The 22,150-nt window shown below is 45.9% G+C and overlaps 1 protein-coding gene and 1 pseudogene across 10 annotated transcripts in view; both read left to right on the top strand.

Moving 5' to 3' along the window:
- Positions 1–726: 726 nt before the first annotated feature.
- LOC101284265 (heterogeneous nuclear ribonucleoproteins A2/B1-like) lies at positions 727–2,480 on the top strand (annotated as a pseudogene).
- Positions 2,481–5,245: 2,765 nt separating this feature from the next.
- Positions 5,246–22,150, top strand: part of LOC101283004 (zinc finger protein 77-like) — a 44,504-nt gene continuing 27,599 nt past the window's right edge. For 2 of the 10 annotated variants that reach the window (XM_049707182.1, XM_049707181.1), the window contains exon 1: positions 5,426–5,851. In XM_049707182.1, coding sequence (XP_049563139.1) covers positions 5,441–5,851 — 411 coding nt within the window. In that variant the 5' untranslated portion in view covers positions 5,426–5,440. Of the gene's footprint in view, positions 5,852–5,895; positions 8,197–8,562; positions 8,701–16,756; positions 16,884–18,937; positions 19,119–19,533; positions 20,980–22,150 lie in introns of those variants that run through there. The other 8 variants (XM_033400732.2, XM_033400731.2, XM_033400735.2 and 5 more) reach the window with 8 other exon arrangements.

Genomic DNA, 22,150 nt, shown 5'->3' with positions numbered 1-22,150 from the left:
TTTCAGTGTTTTATCTTACTCAGAAATGACATAGACATTCAATGAATTCCCATCATTCAATTTAACGTAGCAAACTCTAAGGGTGTAAATTACCCCCTCAAAATTGGTAAGCTATTCTAAATAGATCTAGCATAAAACAATTATCACTTAAAACTTCACGTAGGGAAAATGGCGGACTAGGAAGACGCGGAATTCGCGTCTCTGCACAACTAGGGCACCTACCAGGCACCAGTGGGGGACCACAGACACCTAAGGGGATGGGAGGAACCCCCAGCGACTGGTTGTTTCAATTATGTTTTTATTTTACCTAATATATTTTTCATCTTTCTAATTTTATTTTGTTCTTTGATATTGTACTTCTCCCTTTTTTCTTTCTTTCTTTTTTTTTTTTTTTTTTTTGCCACACCACGCAGCTTGCAGGGACCTTGGTCCCCAGGCCGGAGGTCGGGCCCGAGCTCCTGTGGTGGGAGCTCTGAGTCCAAACCGCTGGCCTAACAGAGAACCTCAGGCCCCAGGGAATATTAATCGGAGTGAGGCCTCCTGGAGGTCCTCATCTCAGCACCAACACCTGGCTCTATCCAACTGCCTGCAAACTCCAGTGCTGAACGCCTCAGGCCAAACAACCAGTAAGACAGGAATACAGGCACTAGCAACACAAGAAACAAATAGATAAACTGGACCTTATCAAAAGTAAAATCTTATATATATATATATATTTTTTTTAAATAAAATCTTTTGTGCATCCAAGGACACTATCAAGAGAGTGAAAAGACACCCCACAGAGTGGGAGAACATATTGGGAATCATACATGCGATAAGGTTTTATTATCCAGAACACATTAAACAGCCTTGCATATCAATAATAAAAATGCAAACAACCCAGTTAAAAAATGGGAAAGAAGTTGAATAGACTTTTGTCCAGGAGTGATAAACAAATGGCCAATAAACAGATGAAAATTTTCTCCACATCGCTAATCATCAGGAAAATGCATGTCAAAACCACATGAGATAACCACTTTGCACCTACTAGGATGGCTAGAATCATGGCCAGAAGTGTTGAGGAGAAAAGCAGCGGCGGCGGCTCTAGTGGCAGTAGCAGTAGCGCCGGGTCCAGAGAGTGGAGGTGCTCCTAGAGCAGCGGCAGTTCTGACTACAGCGCGGGGACGAGTCCGGTTCGTGTTCGTCCGCGGAGATCTCTCTCATCTCGCTCGGCTGCGGGAAATCGAGCTGAAGCGACGGAGTCTGCGATGGAGAGAGAAAAGGAACAAATCCGTAAACTCTTTATTGGTGGCCTGAGCTTTGAAACTACAGAAGAAAGTTTGAAGAACTACTGCGAATGGGGGAAAACTTACAGATTGTGTGGTAATGAGGGATCCTGCAAGCGAAAGATCATGAGGATTTGATTTTGTAACTTTTTCATCCATGGCTGAGATCGATGCTGCCATGGCTGCCAGACCTCGTTCAACTGATGGGAGAGCGATTGAGCCAAAACATGCTGTTTGCAAGAGAGGAATCTGGAAAGCCAGGGGCTCATGTCACTCTGAAGAAGCTGTTTGTAGGTGGAATTAAAGAAGATGCTGAGGAACATTATCTTAGAGATTACTTTGAGGCATCCGGACAAATTGATACCATTGAGATAATTACCGATAGGCAGTCTGGAAAGAAAAGAGGCTTTGGGTTTGTTACTTTTGATGAGCATGATCCTGTGGATAAGACTGTGTTGCAGAAATACCATACCATCAATGGTCATAATGCAGAAGTAAGAAAGGCTTTGTCTAGACAAGAAATGCAGGAAGTCCAAAGTTCTAGAAGTGGAAGAGGAGGCCACTTTGGTTTGGAGATTCTCGTGGTGCTGGTGGCAATTTTGGACCAGGACTAGGACCAGGAAGTAACTTAAGAGGAGGACCTGATGGATACGGAAGTGGTCCTGGATTTAGAGATGGGTATGCTGGGTATGGAGGAGGGCCTGGAGGTGGCAATTTTGGAGGTGACCCAGGTTATGGAGGAGGAGGATATGGTAGTAGAGGTTCTGGATCTGGCAACCAGGGTGGGAGCTCCTGGGGTGGGTATGGCATCTATGGAGGAAGAAATCGTGGAAGTGGAAATGGCAATGATTTTGGAAATTATAACCAGCAACCTTCTAACTACGGTCCAATGAAGAGTGGAAACTTTGGTGGTAGCAGGAACATGGGGGGGACCATATGGTGGAGGAAACTATGGTCCAGGAAGCAGTGAAGGAAGTGGGCGTTATGGAGGGAGAAGCCGATATTGATCTTCTTCCTATTTACCATGGGCTTCACTGTATAAATATGAGAGGATGAGAGCCCAGAGGTAACAGAACAGCTTCAGGTTATGGAAATAACAATGTTAAGGAAACTCTTATCTCAATCATGCATAAATATGCAGTAATATGGCAGAAGACACCAGAGCAGATGCAGAGAGCCATTCTGTGAATGGATTGGATTATTTAATAACATTACTGTGGAGGAAGGATTGTAAAAAAAAAAAAGTGCCTTTGAGACAGTTTATTAGCTTTCTTTTTTGTGGGCCTCTCACTGTTGTGGCCTCTCCCGTTGCGGAGCACAGGCTCTGGACACGCAGGCTCAGCGGCCATGGCTCACGGGCCCAGCCACTCCGCGGCATGTGGGATCATCCCGGACCGGGGCGCGAACCCGTGTCCCCTGCATTGGCAGGTGGACTCTCAACCACTGCGCCACCAGGGAAGCCCTCTTAGCTTTTTATTTGTTGTTTCTTTCTAGCGGTCTTTGTAAGTGTAGAAGCATTCCTCCTTTGATAATGTTAAATTTGTAAGTTTCAGGTGACATGTAAAAGCTTTTTTAAGATTTTTCTCAAAGTTTTGAAAAGCTATTAGCCAGGATCATGGTGTAATAAGACATAACATTTTTCCTTTAAAAAAATTTAAGTGTGTCTTAGAGTTAAGAAGCTGTTGTACATTTATGATTTAATAAAATAATTCTAAAGGAAAAAAAAGAAGTGTTGTCAAGGATATGGAGAAATTAGAACCCTGTACACTGCTGGTGGGAATGTAAAATGGTGCAGGCACTGTGGGTAAGAGCTTGGTGGTTCCTCAAAAAGTTAAACATGAAATTAACCCTGTGAGCCAACATTTCCACTCCTGCCTATACTGAAACAGATGCTCAAATATGTGTACGTGAATGCTGGTTGCAGCACTATTCACAATAGCCAGAAGGTGGAAATGTCCTGAATGTCCATCAGTGGCTGATGGAAATGTCCCGAATGTCCATCAGTGGCTGAATGGATAAACTAAGTGTAACCTGTACATAGGATGAGAATAATAGTCATAAAAAGTAAGGGAAGGGCTTCCCTTGTGGCGCAGTTGTTGAGAGTCCACCTGCCGATGCAGGGGACACGGGTTCATGTCCCGGTCCGGGAGGATCCCACATGCCGCGGAGTGGCTGGGCCCGTGAGCCATGGCCGCTGAAAGAATTTTTTTTTTCTTTCTTTGTGGTACGTGGGCCTGTCACTGTCGTGTCACAAAAACAAAAAACAAAAAACAAAAAACTTTCTGTCTGTGAATTCCCTGGCAGTCCAGTGGTTAGGACTCTGCAGTTTCACTGTTGAGGGCCTGGGTTCAATCCCTGGTGGGGGAACTAAGATCCCAGAAGCTGCGAGGCATGGCCAAAAAAATTCTTAAAAAAAATTTTTTTTTCTGTATTTGGATTTACCTAGTCTGGACATTTTATATACCTAAATGAAATCATACAATATTGGTCTTTTTTGTCTGGCTTTTTTCCTCAGCATATTTTCAAGGTTTCATTCATGTTGCAGCATGTGTCAGAGCTTCCCTTACTTTCTTTTTTTTTTTTTTTACCGGTACGCGGGCCTCTCACTTTTGTGGCCTCTCCCATTGTGGAGCACAGGCCCCGGACGCGCAGGCGCAGCAGCCATGGCTCACGGGCCCAGCTGCTCCGCGGCATGTGGAATCTTCCCAGACCGGGGCACGAACCCGCGTCCCCTGCATCGGCAGGCGGACTCTCAACCACTGCGCTACCAGGGAAGCCCCCCAAAAAGTATTTTAGTGGTGACCAAGAGGTAGGGTTATCATGGCTATAATGGCCTTATAATTTGTTTTTAAATGAGTATACAGTTCACATACCATAACGTTCACACTTTTAAGTGTAAAACTCAGTGGCTTTTTGTACATTGCACAGCTGTCCAACCATCACTATACAGTGTGAAAAAGGAAATATAACTTCTTACATTTCAAAATTCACAGAGACTGACTAAAAGCTGATCTGACATAAATTTCCGTGCAGTATAAAATGCACACCTGAGAACTGTGACATCTCAGTGTCTGTACTGAGACCGGTTCTGCAGAGAGACTGGGACCTCAGGGTCTGACTTCCCATGGGGTAAAGTTCCCTGGGCCTTGGGTAGCTGACCTCAAGCCCCAGCGGTGGGAGCTTGGACTAAGGGCAGAGCCTCCTGCTATTAAAGGTCACACATGGACCAGGCCTGACCCTGCGTTGCACATGGTGGGTGGTGTCACTGAGTCTTTGTTCTTAAAGGGCACATTTCCACCGGGACCTTGCCCTGGGCCATGCCCTGACACTGGAGATCACCAAGCTGATGAAAGAAATTTTCACCTATTGAGGTATGGGGAAGTTATTCGGACTTATACATGATTTAACTCGAATTTTATACTAACTAAAATGGCCTGTTTGTGGCCTATCAAACACATTGTCTGCTTTAATTATTAAAGGACACATTGACCAGAACAAAAGATGTCCGTGTTAAAAATAAAGACTAGATGTCTCCCTTCCTGGGACACTAATGCTGGTCCTCCTTCGATAGCTACTCGTTGCCTCCTGCTGCAGCCTATGTGCTGGTCTGTTTGTTTGTTTGGTTGGTTTTTGTTATTGTTGTTTGTTTGTTTTTGCCATTTTTAAAAAAAATATTTACTTATTTGGCTGCACCGGGTCTTAGTTGCAGCACGCGAGATCTTCGTTGTGGCATGCGGGGTCTTTAGTTGCAGCATGTGGGATCTAGTTCCCTGACCAAGGGTTGAACCCACGTCCCCTGCACTGGGGGCACGAAGTCTTAACCAGTGGACCACTGGGGAAGTCCCTGATCTGTTCGTTTTTGAAACCTTGAAGGAATGTTTCCCTGCATTGTTTGCTGTTAAGAGTTCTTACAAGATAGAAAACGGTGCTAAAAACCATGCTTTTCCTGAGCAGGTTCTCTGAGTTATCTGAGAGGCCGTCTTAAGGGCTCTAGTCTTCAGTTTGGCTCAAAAGATTTTTCTATTCCTATTATAGATCGTTTATTTTTTATTTCCATCAACAAAGCCCTATGACCCGTATTTTCTCATCCTCATTCCGGGTATGGAGCGATCCCCGGGGAAACTGAGTCTGGACTTCCAGGTGCAGGAGGAGGACACAGGGGAGCCACCGAGCAGATGCCACAGGGTGTGCCGCGCCCAGAGCCCGTTCTGCACGGAGCCCAATTCCCAGGCCGGCGTATCAGCCACACGTGTCCCTGTGCCCTGTCATTCGGATGTAGGGGCGGGGTCTGGTTGAACTGTCCAATCAGCGGCGATCGGGCGGGGTCCGGACAAAGCAATCAGGATAGAGTGGGACTAGGAGGACTGTCCATCAAGGCAGGGGCGGGGCAAGGATTACTGTCCAATCAGAGCCCGGGCCCCGAAGAGGGCGGGCGGCGTGCGCGTTCCCAGCCCGCGGAAGTTTTTCTGCGCTTGTGCGAACTTGTTCTGCGTGGCTTCAGGTGTCGCGTCCCCGTCGGTCTCACCGGCCCAGGTCGGAGGGTCGCCCCGAGGACGCTTCGCAGAACCCGAAAGGAGGCACAGATGGTGAGTGCACCGCTCAGGGCCCTAACACGGAAAAGGCTGGTTCGAACCGTCCGGAACTTGCCGAAAGCGACGGCCGGGCCAGCGTCTCCCCGCGTCCCACCCACCCCGGCGTCCCGACCCGAGTCTCCCCCTCGGCCTCGGGGTGGGTACCCGGGATCCGGACCCGAGTCTCCCCCTCGGCCGCGGGCTGAGGACCTGCCGTGTTGCTCCGTCACTACTCGGGGTCCGGGGGCGTCCGGACCGAGTCTTTGGCCCCGTGGGGGTCGGAGGGAGGACAGGACTATTCCCGACGCGGGCCGTTAGGCGCTGGGGCGTGGGGGACCCGCCCTGGACCTGACAGATAAAGTCAAGCCCGGACTTGTCAAGGAGACTGTATTGCAAATACTGTTGCGATAGCGCCGAGGCTCGGATCTCAGAGATGTGCCAGCGTCTCCAACCACACAGCAAAGGGCTTTTCTGTGTGAGGAGGGCGAGCAGGAGGGAAGTTGGGCGAGTGAGGGCGGTGCGCGGAGTGCAGGGCCAGCGTGGCTGGACTGGACAGGGCTCCCTGGGTCACCTGTTGCCTGGAGAAGCTGACCAGGGGCTTGTTCGGAACCTCAGTGTTGCTCAGACGTGGGGGCGACACCCCGTCCAGGAACCTGTGGGGAGAAATCTGACGATGTGGGGTAAGAAACAGGACACAGAGAACTTGGTCAAGCCCAAATGTGTGGGCAGGAGGGCCGGATCTCCTGGTGTCAAAGATAAAATGTCAAAGTGGGGCTGGCCCCTGAATACATGCAGGGAGCATCACAGAGTGTCTTTGTACTCTGGGAACAGATTCACAGTGACCTTGCCCCCAGGCCGACCCCTGACTCGGGAGGTTCCCCAGGCCCTCCTGTGTCATGTGGAACAGTAATCAGTATTGAGCTTATTTGAGGTCTTAGGAATTGCAACTTGGGGGACCCAGATTTGAGTTGATGGAATACAATTTATGTTTTTGAGGCATAAGAAAGAAAATTTAAGCATAACATTACTCTCTGCCCTTATTGGGCCCTCCCTAATGTGCATTGTGCATCTGCATTATGCATTAAACAGACCTTCTCAAAGGTAGGAATGTCTGCTCCACCAGAAAGATCAAATTTTTTTCCTCGTTCTGCCACCAGCAATGTAACTCCAAGATAACATAACTTTCCTAATCCTGTCAGGGGTCATGCTGATCTGCTGCAGATCTAGACTATGTATTTTTGGTGAACCTTATGTGAGATGTCATTGTGTCATTTTGATATATGCTCCTTTGCCTCAAAAATATATATGATGGTCTTAGACTTCTAGTAAGTGGAACAGCCCTCTGAGTTTTATGAGAGACTGTCTCCTGGGTTATAATCCTCTCATAGGCTTAAACAAAATTTTCTGTTTTCTCTTTTAGATCGACTATTCATTAATTTTTCATCAACAGCGTAACACTGAAAGTGTTGTAGGGAGGAGGAAGAGTAACAGACTTATTAAAGGAAAAGCCACACGGTTGTTAAAGTTGCCTGGCATGAATTTTGACAGACTGACACAGGGAATGAAATATTTGTCCTTAAGGAATAGGCTGTCACAAGTTATTTAGGGGAAGGGTCCAATAAGTATCTTGACTTTCTGGGTCATTGGGCAGATGTTCTGGATGCCTGCGTTAAGGCAGTAAGTGGTCAAAAGTTCAGATTCCATCTGGGCTGAGACCTGCATAAGCCCTACATCCTCAGTGGCCTCCTGCCTGCATTTTAGAGCGCTCTCTTAGCAATACTGACTCCATTTTGATTTTCCTTTCACACCTGTCCCCTGCTGTCCTGGCTCCCGGACTTAGGGGGGCAGCCCTGGACAGGGGGCACTGAGGGGAACTGAGTGGCACATTTCTGTTCAGGAGAAGGGGACTGCAAGCTGTGGGCTGATGCTGTGTCTGTCTGGCCAGCAGTACATTCGGCTTAGAGTCCACCAGGGCAGCCAGGTCTGGCGCCCCATAGAAAGCCAGGCAGTAAAGGGCTGAAGCCAACCACCCGCACTTCCGCCCTGCTCCGTCACGTGACCTACAGCCTGCCCTTCACTCAGAATCCAGGCCTGCACTCGTTGTCAATCAGAGCCCAAGAAGGGGGTGTGCCTAGAGACTCGTCCAATTAAGGTGCGAAGGCTTGGAGCCTCATCCAATCAGAGACGGGGGCGGGCGCATTCGCTTACGTTGTGACGTCGCTCTTAGCCGCCCGGGCGTTCCGTCGCACCTACTTCAGGGGACCTCAGGTGTCCCGTCGCTGTTGCTCTAACCTGCCGGAGCTGTTGGGCTGCAGGGCCGCGGGGAGGACGACCTGAATGCGCGGAGAGGGGCTGAAATGGTGAGTGCGTGGGGCTGGCGCCGAGACCGGCTGGGGCTGGTTCGAATTGGCCGGAAACGGCAGCAGGATAGGACTCCCTGACCCCGGTCCAGACCCTAGTTTCCACCCTCGACCGCGTCGCGCGGTCCCGGGGTCCTGTCCGGTCCTCGCGCGGGGTCTCGTGTCCCAACTCGGGTCTCCGCCCTCGACCGCAACTTGGGATCCCGTGAGTCCCGACCCAGTCCCTGTCCCGGTGGGTGTCTGAGCGAGGACGGGACGAGCCGCCGGAGCAGGCGGTCAGGCGCTGGGGTCCCGCCCTGGACCTGACAGATAATGTCAAGTCCAGGGTTGGTCAGGGAGACTGTTTTGCAATTAATGTTACGATAGGGCCGAGGCTCGGATCTCAGGGATGTGCCAGCGTCTCCAACCACACAGCAAAGGGCTTTTCTCTTCTGTGAGAGGAGGGTGAGAGGAAGGCGGATTGACAGAACCAGAGGTCCTGTGGTCAGGGCGTCCTCGGCCCAGGTGAGAGGGGATTTGTTCTGCAGCTCAGTGATGCTCAGTTTGGGAGGTGTAGCGGGGAGTGACCCAGAGTCAGGGGCATTTGGGAAGAAGCCTGAGTAAAGTTTAGGTAAAAAAATGGATGTTGAGCTTAAAAATAACAGTTATTTACTAGGAAAAATGGATTTATTTGGGAACAGCAAAAAATTGCAATTCGGGACAGACAAGTATAGCAAAAGCCATAGGCAAGTCCAACAGACTTATTTATTGGAGAAAAAGGAGGGAGTTGGGAGGGGTTGTGTTGATGTAAAGTCCGTGGAGAGATGGAGAATTCAGGTTGATGCTGGTTTCTCATTGGCTAGTTGCTGGGGTAGCCAGTTTCTTGAGAAGATTCAATGTATGTACATCTTTTTCTGTTGGGGCCTGTAATTGTTGATTCTTTCGTGTTTTCAATTTTTCTGTTGGGGGCTGTAATTGACACTTCTTCCTGTAATTGATGTCAAGTGGTTCTGGGTGAGGCTGTCCCTTCTGCACCCACCCCCACTTCTTCTTAGTGCGTTTTCTCTTTTTTAATTTTCACAAGGGCCGTTGAGAACACTTGGTCAACCCTGTGGCATTAAAAAAATTACAAACTTTACAACAAGAGACCTTTATTCAAATGAGTTCCTGCAGGGGGAGAAGGGTCTGTTGCACCAGGCACAGGGGGCTCTGCAAGAAAGGGGACATCTGACCCTAAGATCTGCAAGTGTCTCAAGAGTTGGGCAGAGAGAGTTTTTCTCTTATACAGAGGAGTAAACATCACCAGGAGGGACCAGGTGTGATGCTCAGATAGCAGATCCCTGAGGCCAGCCTGTCCTTAGGGGTCTGTCGTCTGGCTGCGGTGAGGCCAGGTCAGGGGGAAGGAGAGGAGCTGAACCAAAGTTTGGCCAACAAACATTTGTTCTGCTTGGTCAGTGTGGGGAACAGTTCCGCTAATCACTGATGAGGTGGAGATGGGGCTTTGAGGGGACTGCGTCTGGCCTTGTCCTGGATAAACAAGGGGCCTCCGTGTGAGTCTTATCTGAGTCAGGTGGGGCACGGGGACGGTTTCTTGCAGCCTGCCATTTTCCAGAAGACCAAAGGGTGGGGGGTCCTTTCACCTCCCATCGAAGTTTCCAGGAGCACAGGGCTCAGGGAGGGTTCAGCATTGTCCCCTGACACCTGTGAGCAGCCTCCTCTGGGTCCAGCTCAGCACTAATAGCTTCCCCTGATCCAGCTTCCGGTTTCAGCAAGTGTAAAATTCCGCATTCTTTCTGCCTGGTTTCTTCTCCTTAGTGAGGGTAGTAAGAATCTTAGGTCTTTGCCTTTTCCTGACGACTCGTGTTATTCCAGGCTTTTGGGCCTTAACCAGAGATGCCTCTGGGGAGAAGTGTCTCAGTACAGAAAATGTTTTCTCTTCCATTAGAACTGCAGGAAATGGGACTTCCCTGGTGCTGCAGTGGTTAAGAATCCACCTGCCAATGCAGGGGACACGGGTTCAAGCCCTGGTCCGGGAAGATCCCACATGCCACGGAGCAACTAAGCCTGTGCGCCACAACTGCTCAGCCCGCGAGCCACAACTACTGAAGTCTGCGCGCCGAGAGTCTGTGTTCCGCAACAAGAGAAGTCACCGCAATGAGAAGCCTGCGCACCGCAATGAAGAGTAGCCCCCGCTCGCTGCAACTAGAGAAAAGCCCACGCGCAGCAATGAAGACCCAACACAGCCAAAAATAAATAAATAAATTTATTTTTTATAAAAAGGAAGAAGAATTTCAGGAAATGCAGGCAGTCCCACCCCTTCTTGTGAAATGGGTGGAGAGATGGATTAAAAAGATTCATAAAAATTGTAGTGACTCTTCCATGAAGGGTACAGAGTTGTGACACTGTCTGATCCTGGTCCACTGTTACTACCTGGTCAACAGAGGTTAGTGGAAATTCTGTGGAATGTGACCAGTGCTACTGAGACTTGCTCACTTCTTTTTAAATGAGTTACAGCTTGTCATCATGAGGATATTAGTGAACTGATGCTTGTCTTCTGAAAGTGATGAGCAGTAACCAGTTGCTCAAACCATAAAAATGCCCTAAAGTTTCCCTCTCCTGCATTATCCATGAACACAGGAGGAAGCAGTGATCCTGCAGGTTCTCATTTACACACTGAGACAGGTCTTCGTCTCATGTAAATGACCCACAGGGATCATCATGATGCAGGTGCATCGTCTGGGTCGGGGACAAGCTGAGCCTGTGAGGGAGGTGAAGGAAGGTGTCCTGGGGTCTTGCCCCACCCCATCTCCCCCATCCCCCCATTGCAGGTGGCCTACAGACCATAGAACCACCACAGAAGGAGCTGTTGATGGCACGAGCATGGGGCAGGGCATCCAGCTCCAGAAGTGCTGGGGGCGGTTTGTCCTCTGAGGTTGTGCTGCCCTCGGCTGTCTCCCGACCTTTGCTTTTGGCCTCATTCAATGAGTTGGTGGATTGAGTGTGATGTGTGCACCCTGAGTGAGTCTGTGAAGGTCAGACGTGGGGAAGGCCCCTTGGGCTCAACTGCTGCTGAGAGGATTGATGAATTAGAGAGTTTCTCTGGGTCAGAACTTCAACTTGAGCGTTTCCTCCTGGGTGAGAATTGAGGCCCAGGGAGGGGGCATTCCTATACTTAGGTGGAGCTCAGTCCTTCCCCCTGCCCTGGGGGTACCCATCCAGCTCGGATGGCTTTGACCTTCTGACTTGGGGTTTCCTTGTGCACCGTGGGCAGCAGGCTGCTGACCTGAGTGGCTCACACTTGGCTGCTCTTCCCCTTTGTGTCCTCCTCAATACAGTGTTCTGCCCTGTGACTCAGTGTGCAAGCATGTAAGACATTTTTATTCCATTACTTGAAAGTGTAGGGTTGTTTGGTTTTTTTAGATTTCACCAATTTTATATGTATGTGTATGTGTGCGTGTACCGTTTTATCATGTGTACATGTGTATAGCCATCACCACAATCAAGACACTATTCTATCACTGCAAAGATAGTTCCTGCTATCCCTTTATAGTCACACAAACCCCACTTCCTTCTTACCCTCACCCCTAACTTCTGACAGCCACTCATCTGTTCTTCATTTCTATAATTCTTCTAGTAGTTTTTTAAAATTTTATTTGGTTGCACTGGGTCTTAGTTGCAGCAGGCAGGCTCCTTAGTTGTGGCATGCAAACTCTTAGTTGCGGCATGAATGTGGGATCTAGTTCCCTGTCCAGGGATTGAACCCGGGCCCCCAGCATTGGGAGCACGGAGTCCTATCCACTGTGCCACCAGGGAAGTCCCTCTTCTAGTAATTTTCTATTGCATACTTTTTTCCACTCTTTCTGAGACTCCAGTGATACTAATGTTTTATCTTTTGTGTTTGTCCCACAGGTCACTAAGGCTCTTTCACTTTTTTTTTGGTCTATTTTCTCTGTTGTTCAGATTGGGTAAATTCTGATGTTCTACCTTCAAGTTGACTGATTCTTTCCTCTGTCATATTCATTCTGTATTGAAACCATCCAGTTTTTTGTTCAGTTATTGTATTTTTCAGTTCTAAAATATCCATTTGGTTCTTCTTTGTATCTTTTCTTTCTTTGCTGAGACTTTCAATTTTTTATTTGTTTCAGGTGTGTTTGTAATTACTCACTGAAGTATTTTTCAGTGACTTTAAAATCCTTGTCAGATAATTCCATGTGTGATTTTGATGTTGGTGTCTGTTGATTGTCATTTTTTGTTGGTTTGTTTTATTATTATTTGGCTGCGTTGGGTCATAGTTGTGGCACACGGATCTTCGTTGCGGCACGTGGGCTCTTCCTTGTGGCGCGCAGGCTTATTTGCCCTGTGGCATGTGGGATCTTAGTTCCCCCACCAGGGATCCAACCCTCATCCTCTGCATTGGAAGCCGGATTCTCTACCACTGGACCACCAGGGAAGTCCCTTGCATTTCAGTTTTTGTTGCACTTTGCAGATACTGTGTTGTTTGCAAATTGAAGGTGTTGTGCAACCCTACATCTCAGCAAGTCTGTGGGTGCCATTTTCAAAAAGTATTTGCTCACTGATGGTCAGCATTTTTTAGCAATAGTGTTTTTTAATGTATGTACAAGGTTTTTTAGACATAAGTCTATTGAACACTTAAAAGACTATGTGACTTTTACCTGTACAGGGAAGCAAAAAAATTTGTGTAATTCACTTTATTGCAATATTTCCTTTATTGTGGTGTCTGGAATTAAACCCACAGAGTTGTCAAGGCCTGCATGTATTATTTCCTGGTAAAATGACGCCATTAGTTTCCTCTATTAATGATTTTAAAACTCAAGCATGTACTGCAGGTCAGCATTAGAGAGATTTCTATGTCTATTATTACCAAGAGATCAGGGTTGGATATTTGAAAAGACTCTCTGAGCAGAAACAAGACTTGAAATGTGGTTTTATGATAAACCATTCAGAAGACCTCAGTCATGCAATACTAAAAACACAGAACAGAAGATAAAGAGACACTAAGCTATTGTCCCCAGCATGTGACACATGACATATTACGGCATCTTTTGCTCCCATCCTGGTATGTGCAGCAGAGAGAGAGGCTTTAAATGGAAACCAGCACTTCTGCTCAAATGCATTGGGCAGATTTGTTTTTTATATTCTCCCATTCCACACACCCTGAAAGCTCTCCTGATGAAGCACTTCTTGACCCAGAGCAACCCAGTGGTGTACACAGATATCTGTTTAGTAAAGAGGAGCAGTTCCCCGTTGAACAGTAGGAAGGAATGACAAGAAGATTATGTAAAAAATTTCCAAGACTTGTATCTCAGTTGCTCTCAAGAAATTATGCTTCAGTTATAAGGAGATAGACGAGATGAAAACTTAACTAAAGATGAGATTCTATTAATATGGATCCTGTGGGGGAAGAATTGTTCATCGGTATTTTGCTCCATTGGGATGAGAGTTTGAAAAGCACTTCATATGCCTTAAAAAAAATCATGTTTACTAGAATAAGATCATTTAACTTAATACTAACTATTTATTATTTCCCATATTTGTCCATTTTCAAAGCTCAACAGGCTCCATAAAGTATACTGAAGAGTGACCTGTTCACCTGTTATTAAGGCAGGTGCGTGGAAATAGTGTACTAGAACTACATCTTTCATGAACTGTCAGCTTGCAACATTTTCCCCCCAAGAATGGTATCAAAAATTGTGCTTTATGGAAACCTCCCTCCACACTAGGGAAGACTATGAAAGATTTTGAGCCCAGTTCCTTTTTGAAAAGACAGTCTTTCCTCATCTCCAAGACTGAGCATCGTTCATCATCTTTAGGGCCAGTCGTGTTTAAAGGCTTCACATCCACTCAGCCCATCCTCGGGAGCTGCTTTTTGCTGAGCCATGTTATCTGCCAACTCTTCATTCTGGGCTTTTGAAAGTGGTTATTTTTTGTCTTTTTTCTTTCTTGATGGGGCCGTTTTAGGAGTTTCAACTTCTAAATGATCAGGCTTATGGATGGTGCAGGGTATTGGGAGGACTCTTCTCCAGGAGCTCTCCTTGGTGGGTGGAAACAGTCCGTAGGTGACGGCAGTTCCAAGTTGAACATGACTGGCCCACTCTACTTTCAGCTCACACATGGTGGAATGTGCCACGTTACTTCTCTCCAGGAAATCTCTGTTAAGGCAGTTTGGGGAATCACCATTTTCAGCCTGTAGTCTTGAAAGAAAACCAGACTGAATTTTTGTCTCCTGTAGAAATAGAACATCATGCATCAAGTTCCATCTCTGGGCACTTGTTGCATCCTTGACAATTGGTTTGTGATATCTCCTCAACCTACTGGATCTCTGAAACGTTTGTAACTTTGTTCCTTAAGCAATTCATATTCTTTTATTTGCCCAAGTTCTGGTGCTTTTGAATAAAGTTGCCATTAGATTAAGAAGAACATATTTTTAGCTAGTCTGAATCTTTTTTTTTTTTTTTTTTTTTTGCGGTACGCGGGACTCTCACTGTTGTGGCCTCTCCCTTTGCAGAGCACAGGCTCCGGACGCGCAGGCTCAGCTGCCATGGCTCACGGGCCCAGACGCTCCGCGGCATGTGGGATCTTCCCAGACCGGGGCACAAACCCGTGTCCCCTGAATCGGCAGGCGGACTCTCAACCACTGTGCCACCGGGGAAGCCCTGAATCTATTTTTTGAACAGTTTTTATTGAGGTATAATTTATGAACCGTAAGGTTTCCTGGTTTAAACTGTAAAATTCAGAAGTGTTAGAATGTTTACTGTATTGTGCAACCGTCCTCATATTCTAATTTTAGATACTTTTATCACCCAAAAGAACTTGTACCTGCTGGCAGTCACCTCTCATTCCAAGCCTCCACCCGCCCTTCGTCTAGGCAGTTTATTAATCTAATTTCTGTCTCTATAGCTTTGTTCATTCTGTACATTTCACATAAATGATATGATACTGCCTGTGGGCTTTTGTGAAACCTGTTAATGTTTTTAAAGTTCATTGATTTTGTGTCATGGATTAGTACTTCATTCCTCTTGTTGCAAATAATATTCCGTCGTGAGATTACTGTGTTTGCTTATCCAAATCAGTTGATAACCTTTTGAGTTGTTTCCACTTTTTGGCTGTTATGAATCATGCTGCTGTAAACATCTGTGTATTACTTTGGGGGTTTTAAAAAATATTTATTTATATATTTGGCTGCATCAGGTCTTAGTTGTGGCACGTGGGATCGTCTTCGTTACAGTGCACAGACTTAGTTTCCCCGCGGTGTGTAGGATCTTAGTTCCCTGACCAGGGATCGAGCCTGTGTCCCCTGCACTGGAAGGCGGATTCTTAACCACTGGACCACCAGGAAAGTCCCTGTGTATTAGTTTTTGTGTTGGTGTTTGCTTTCGCCTCTCTTGGGTAGATAGATACCTAGGGTGGAATTGCTGTGTTATATGGTGAAACTGTGTTTATCATGAGGATCTGCTGGACTGTCTTCCAAAGTGGCTTCATTTTACCTTCCCACCAGCAGTTTGTAAGGTTGCAACTTTCCCACATCCTCGCCAGCATCGGTTTGTCTGTCTTATAGCCTTCTTAGTGGGTAGGAAGAGGTATCTGCTTGTAGTTTTCATTTGCATTTCCCTGATGACTAATGTCCCATATTCTCAGGTGTGTGATTAGCAAACCCCAGTTGCAGGCCCGGGTGAGATAGCCTTGCCTTCTTTGTAGCTGATGTAGTGGAATATTTTATCATTTCAATTTTCGGAATATATTTTTAATTAAAATTCTAATTGATAAAGATAGTTTGCTTTATATTTCAAGGGTGTAGAGTCATACCATATTGTCCTAAAAACATTAATTCGGTGATTTTTCTCTGTGTTAAAGTCATCTTTGGCTCTAATGCCATCAGATCCTTCTATGACTCTTCTTCGTGGGGCATTATTCTTGATTTCTTGATTATTTATCTGAGAGGCCTTGCTGGCTTGACAGATCCCTCAGGAACCAGGCTTCCTCTTACCCCACAGGTATCCCAGGCCCTGGGCCCTGGCCTGCGTCTGTGCCCTCGGTGTCCACCTCATCCTGGCAGGGGGTTCGTATCTCTACCTCTGTCGGATATGAGGGGACTGGCCCAGGCTTTTACATGCTCTTCAGTCCAGGCGAGAGTTGTTCAGATGCAGCGGCCCTGGAAAATCAGTGTTGACGACCTCCTGACAGTCTGCTCCAGTTCTAGGAGATTCAAGGAAATAACTTATGAGCAGGCCAAGTGTCCATTTCCATGTCATCTGAATGATGATTTCATTTTCAGTATGTGTCATACCTCACAGTCTGCTCTATCTCAGTAAAAACCGTTCTTTTTCATTATGTATGCATGAGTGTTTATCAGGTATTGTTGTTACATTTTGTTTCAGTTTCTAGCACTTACCATCACTGAGTAAAATGCATTTGATTGGCTTGTGTGTGTTCATTTCCCACAAGAGTGTAAGCTCAGGAGTCCTAGGAATTGAGTCCGGTTTCTGACAGCCAGGCTCCCCATCCTCCCACACATGAGGGTGAAGGGGGAGCCTTGCTGACACGGAACCTGTGGCTGTTTCAGGACTCGGTGGTCTTTGAGGACGTGGCTGTGAACTTCACCGCAGAGGAGTGGGCTTTGCTGGACCTGGCTCAGAGGAAGCTCTACAGAGACGTGATGCTGGAGACCTTCAGGAACCTGGCCTCTGTGGGTGAGGACGGCTTCCTCCCTGCACTTAGTCTTTAGGGAACAAATATTTCTTACAGTGTTCTTTCTTACTGGAACCAAGGAATAGGAATATGTTGAAAAACAGGCAGACGTGGTCCCCACCTTTATAGAACCTACCTAGAGTCAAATAGCTTTTCCATGACCGTAAATATTTCTATATTGAATTGATTTTTATTGCTCTTGATCAGAATCCTGAGGCTCCCTAATTGTATAAATGTGAGCGTGGTCTCCAGTGTTACTTTGGGGCAGTGAGAGCAGCGTTACGGTTTTCACCCTGTGAAAGTTACACTGTGATCAGTACACATTTGACATGATAATCCTGCTGTAGTTAAACTCACACTCACCCATCCTCAGTGACTTGAGGACCAGAGAATCGGCCCATCTCATGGAGGGCTTGTTGTCCTCCATCCTGCCCCTGAGAAGCTTTTCTCCACGAGCAGGACAGCAGCCATGCACCATCTGATCTCCTAGTGGCAGCTGGGTCACTGGAGATAGGCTTTGTCTAGGGCCTCTGTGCCTGCGATCACCAGGAGGGCACACCTCTCGGGAGGAGAAGGTTCTGTATCAGGGAGAGATATTTGGTCATAACTGTTAGAACCATGACTCTGTCTTTGAGAAGGTGACGTTTGTCACTCTATCTTTGAGAAGGTGACCTGGCTTCCCTGTTGGACTTTTCATCCATCTTTGCCCACTTCAGAAGTCTTTCTGTAGCTCCTCTTATGAAGGGAGCATTTAGGAGTGTGCATTTTGCCCACTTCCTGCCTGCTTTGCTTCTGTGAAGTATCTCTTCTGAACTATTTCTTAGTGAACAGTCTGCCATTTTGACTCATTTTCCCTATGATGGCTAAAATTCCAAATAGCTGAGGTCCTCAGAGTTTTTCTTTGTGTGTGTGTTAAGTTTGGTTTGGACCCAATTCCAGTGTGGGTGTGGGTGTGTGTGTGTTAATTTTGTTTTGGACCCAATTCTAATGTGTGTTTGTGTGTGCACACGTGCACATGTGTTAAGGCACCTCACACCAACAAACAATTATTGGACCAGCAGCACATCATAGAATTCAACTCAATCCTGACACCATCTACACAGTGATAGCCACAGATTCCACAGCTTAAGGTTTCAGTTCTTCAAGACTTACTCCATATTCTCCCACTTCAGATGCCAATCTCAAGTCCAGGCTTTTACCTGTCCTCCTGACCAACTGGCTATAAATCAGAGGTTCCCATGGCTCTCTCCTTGGGTTCAACTAATTTATTAGTGTAGCTCACAGAACTCAGAGAAACATACTACTTACTAGATCACAGGTTCATTTTAAAAGGATATAATTCAGGAACAGCCAGATGTAAGAGATGCATAGGGTAAGATTTTGAAAAGGAGTTTCTGTGCCTCTCCAGGTGCCAGTCTCCCCACATCTCCATGTGTTCATCAACCCAGAAGCTCTCTGAACTTTTTTTTCATGCCTTCATTACATAGGCATTGTTGATGAAATCATTGGCAGTGGATTTGATCTCTGGCCCCTCCCCCATCCCCAGAGGTGTTGGGGTGTCTGGGGGTGTGGGTGGGATTGAAAGTTTCAACCCTTTAATCACATGGTGTCTCCATTGGCAACGAGCCCCCATACTTCCTTGTAACAATTTTTTTCATTAACATAAACCCAATTGGGATGGAAAGGGTTTTTATGAATAACAAGACACCTATTTCACCTTTCTGATCCTGAAGCGTTTTCTGGAAATGAGCACAAGAGACCACATATTATTCCATTGCTTTTACTGCTCAGGAAATTCCAAGGGTTTTAGGATCCCCGAGCAGGAAACTCTGGATAAGGACCCAATTTATCTGAGAAATATATGTTGGTCATCTGAATGACCAAATATATATATATTTCTGATAAATCACAATATCACCATCTTCTACCTTCCTTTATAAAATTATTTTACATTTTTGAATTAGTCTATGGAAAGAAATCTACATGTGGTCTCTTTTTTTTCCTTTATCCCACCATTTCTTTCCCATGGATTTAATTATGTTACCAATTATTGCAGGTTCTTGCTCTCAAGTTAAAACCAGTAGATCAAGTGCTCATTGGGATATTTTGGAGACTGGACTATGCAGTGAAGAGAAAGTAGTAAGATTCACAAGAAATGATTCCAGGTCTTTTTTGGGAGAAAACTGGGCATTTCATAACATGCAAGATCAGCATCTAACTCAGGAGAGGCGTTTGAGGTGAGTGGCACTCCCACAAGGGGAGGGGGAATCTCAGCAGAGTATTAGACTCACTTAAAATTAAAGAAAAAGTGTAAACTTAGCTAAACAATTGTCTATTCACAGAATTCTTACAAAACTACTTTTATAAATGTGATGTAGATATGGAGCTCCTAAAACTTAATTCAGTAGGAAACACTGGTCAGGAAACCTCATATGTAAAAAACACTGAAAGTTATGGCTCTGCTTGAGCTCTTAGCTGGAGCATTAAACTTGTTGCACTTTGTCACAATGCACAGAGTGCTGAAAACATGCCCATTCATTGAAAATGGCAAATGTGTAGTCAAAATAATAATGAATAACCATCAACAAATCACTAATTAAGAAATCACTTATAATCATTAATCCCTAATACTGTGCTTCCTATTTTGAACAGAAATAATTTGGTGGAGAGTCTCTGTGAAGGTAAAGAAGGTCATCAATGTCTAGAAACCCTGAACCAGATTATAGATTTTACTGTGCATAAGAGTTATTGGACTGGAATTCAGCCCCATCAATGCATTAAGTGTGGAAAAGCCTTCAGGGATCATTCTTTCCAGAAGAATCAGCAAAGATCTCACCCTGGACACAAACATTATCCATGTGAAGAATGGGGGCAAGCCTGCAGCTGTATCTCGTGCCTAAGCCCTCCCAGGGAAACAGACATTGTAGAGAAACCCGATAAACATCAGGATGCTGGGAGAGCATCTAAGAGGTGCATGAAGAGTGACTGTAGTGAACAGTCTTTAGAGTATAAGAAGTCTGGAAAAGCTCTCACTTGTCCCTCATCTTTTCAGGAACATGAGAGAGGTCATTATGGACAGAAAATCCACATGTGTGAAGTATGTGGAAAATCCTTCAGTTATTATTGCCAACTTGCACGGCATGTGAGAACTCACACTGGAGAGAAACCCTATGAATGTAAAGAATGTGGAAAGGCTTTCACTCGCATCTCACACTTCCGAGAACATGTGAGAATGCACACTGGAGAGAAACCCTATGAATGTAAGCAGTGTGGCAAAGCTTTCAGTTGGTGCACTTACCTTCGAGAACACATGAGAACACACAGTGGAGAAAAACCCTATGAATGTAAGCAGTGTGGCAAAGCGTTCCCCTATCTCAAATCCCTGCAAGGACATGTGAGGATCCACACTGGAGAGAAACCTTATGTGTGTAAGGAATGTGGGAAATCCTACAGTTGTCCCAAATACTTTAGAAAACATGTGAAAACACACAGTGGAGTAAAACCCTATGAATGTACAGAATGTGGGAAAGCATTCATTACTTCCTCATCCCTTCGAGAACATATGAAAACACACAGTGAAGAGAAGCCCTATCAGTGTCAGCGGTGTGGGAAAGCCTTCAGGTATCCCAGATCCCTGCAAGGACACATGCTAACCCACAGTGAAGGGAAGCCATATAAATGTCAGCAGTGTGAAAAAGCCTATAGGTGTCTCATATCCCTGCAAAGACACATGAAGACACACACTGGCGAAAAATTCTGAATAGAAAAACTATGGGAAAGCTTTCATTCTCCCTTAAAATCTTATAAATGGAGCAGTCACAGGAGAGAAACATTATGAACGGAAAGAATGTTGGGAAACCTTCAGCACTTCACTTATTTTATACTTGAAAACTCAGGATAGACAAAATTTTTTAATGGAAAGAAATATGATTTTTCCTTTTAAGTGCCTCATCCTGAATAGGGATCCCAGTGTATTAATTTCTAGCTCATGTTAACTGATCTGAACACTTAAGATAATAACCATGCCTCTATGTTCCCATCATCTTTGCTACTTATGTTTTGTTATCTTGGACTTTAAATAGTTATACAGTCATATAATACTTGTCTCAATTCCATTACAATGTCTTTTGAACCCAGAGTGAAAGTCTTTTTGGTTTGTGGTTTTTTTCATGTGCAACATGGTATGAGTTTAGATGAAAAAAAATTTTTTTAATGAATTTATTTATTTTATTTATTTTTGGCTGTGTTGGGCCTTCGTTGCTGCGCGCAGGCTTTCCCTAGTTGCGGTGAGTGGGGGCTACTGTTCGTTGCAGTGTGTGGGCTTCTCGTTGTGGTGGCTTCTCATCACACAGCACGGGCTCTAGGCACACGGGCTTCCGCAGCTGTGGCTTGTGAGCTCTAGAGTGCAGGCTCAGTAGTTGTGGCGCACAGGCTTAGTTGCTCCACGGCATGTGGGATCTTCCCTGACCAGGGCTCGAACCTGTGTCCCCTGCATTGGCAAGAGAATTCTTAAGCACTACACCACCAGGGAAGCCCCTAGATGAAAATATTTTTGATTCTTACTTTGTCTTATGTTCCTAATATGTGATCATGATGTGAGACCTGTGTTGTTGAAATGTCTTTTCTGGTTCCTGAACGATACTGGAATTTTCTGACTCAGTATTTATGCTCCCCTTAGTTTATATTACTAAAAGGTGTGTCTTCCATGTTTGTTGCTAGTGGATACCATATTTGTGTTCCTCACAGAAATTAGTAATTGTGGAAGGTCTTGGAAGACCTTCTGTCTCATCTGATTATGTTTATTAATTTGGCCTCTCTTCATTGTCCATGATCTTGGGTGGAAATTGCACACGAAACATTCAGTTAAGAAGGGCGACTTGTTGGTGTGAAGTTGAAAGCTACTATCCAGGTGGTTCTACTGAATTTTGTTGTCAGCTTGGGCAAGGTGGGAAGCTATGTATCCCAGAGCCCTTTTGTTAGTGGTTCTGAGTTAAAGTGTAGGGAAGAAAAAGATGCATGAGGTCCAGGGCTTCCCTAGTGGTGCAGTGGTTAAGAATCCACCTGCCAATGCAGGGAACATGGGTTCAAGCCCTGGTCCAGGAAGATCCCACATGCCGCGGAGCAACTAAGCCCGTGCACCACAACTACTGGGCCTGCGCTCTAGAGCCCGTGAGCCACAGCTACTGAAGCCCGCACACCTACAGCCCGTGCTCTGCAACAAGAGAAGCCACCGTAATGAGAAGCCCCCCCACCACAACGAAGAGTAGTC

Source organism: Orcinus orca, chromosome 3 (assembly GCF_937001465.1).
Source record: "Orcinus orca chromosome 3, mOrcOrc1.1, whole genome shotgun sequence".
NCBI lineage: Eukaryota > Metazoa > Chordata > Mammalia > Artiodactyla > Delphinidae > Orcinus > Orcinus orca.
This window is presented reverse-complemented; position numbering and strand designations above follow the sequence as displayed.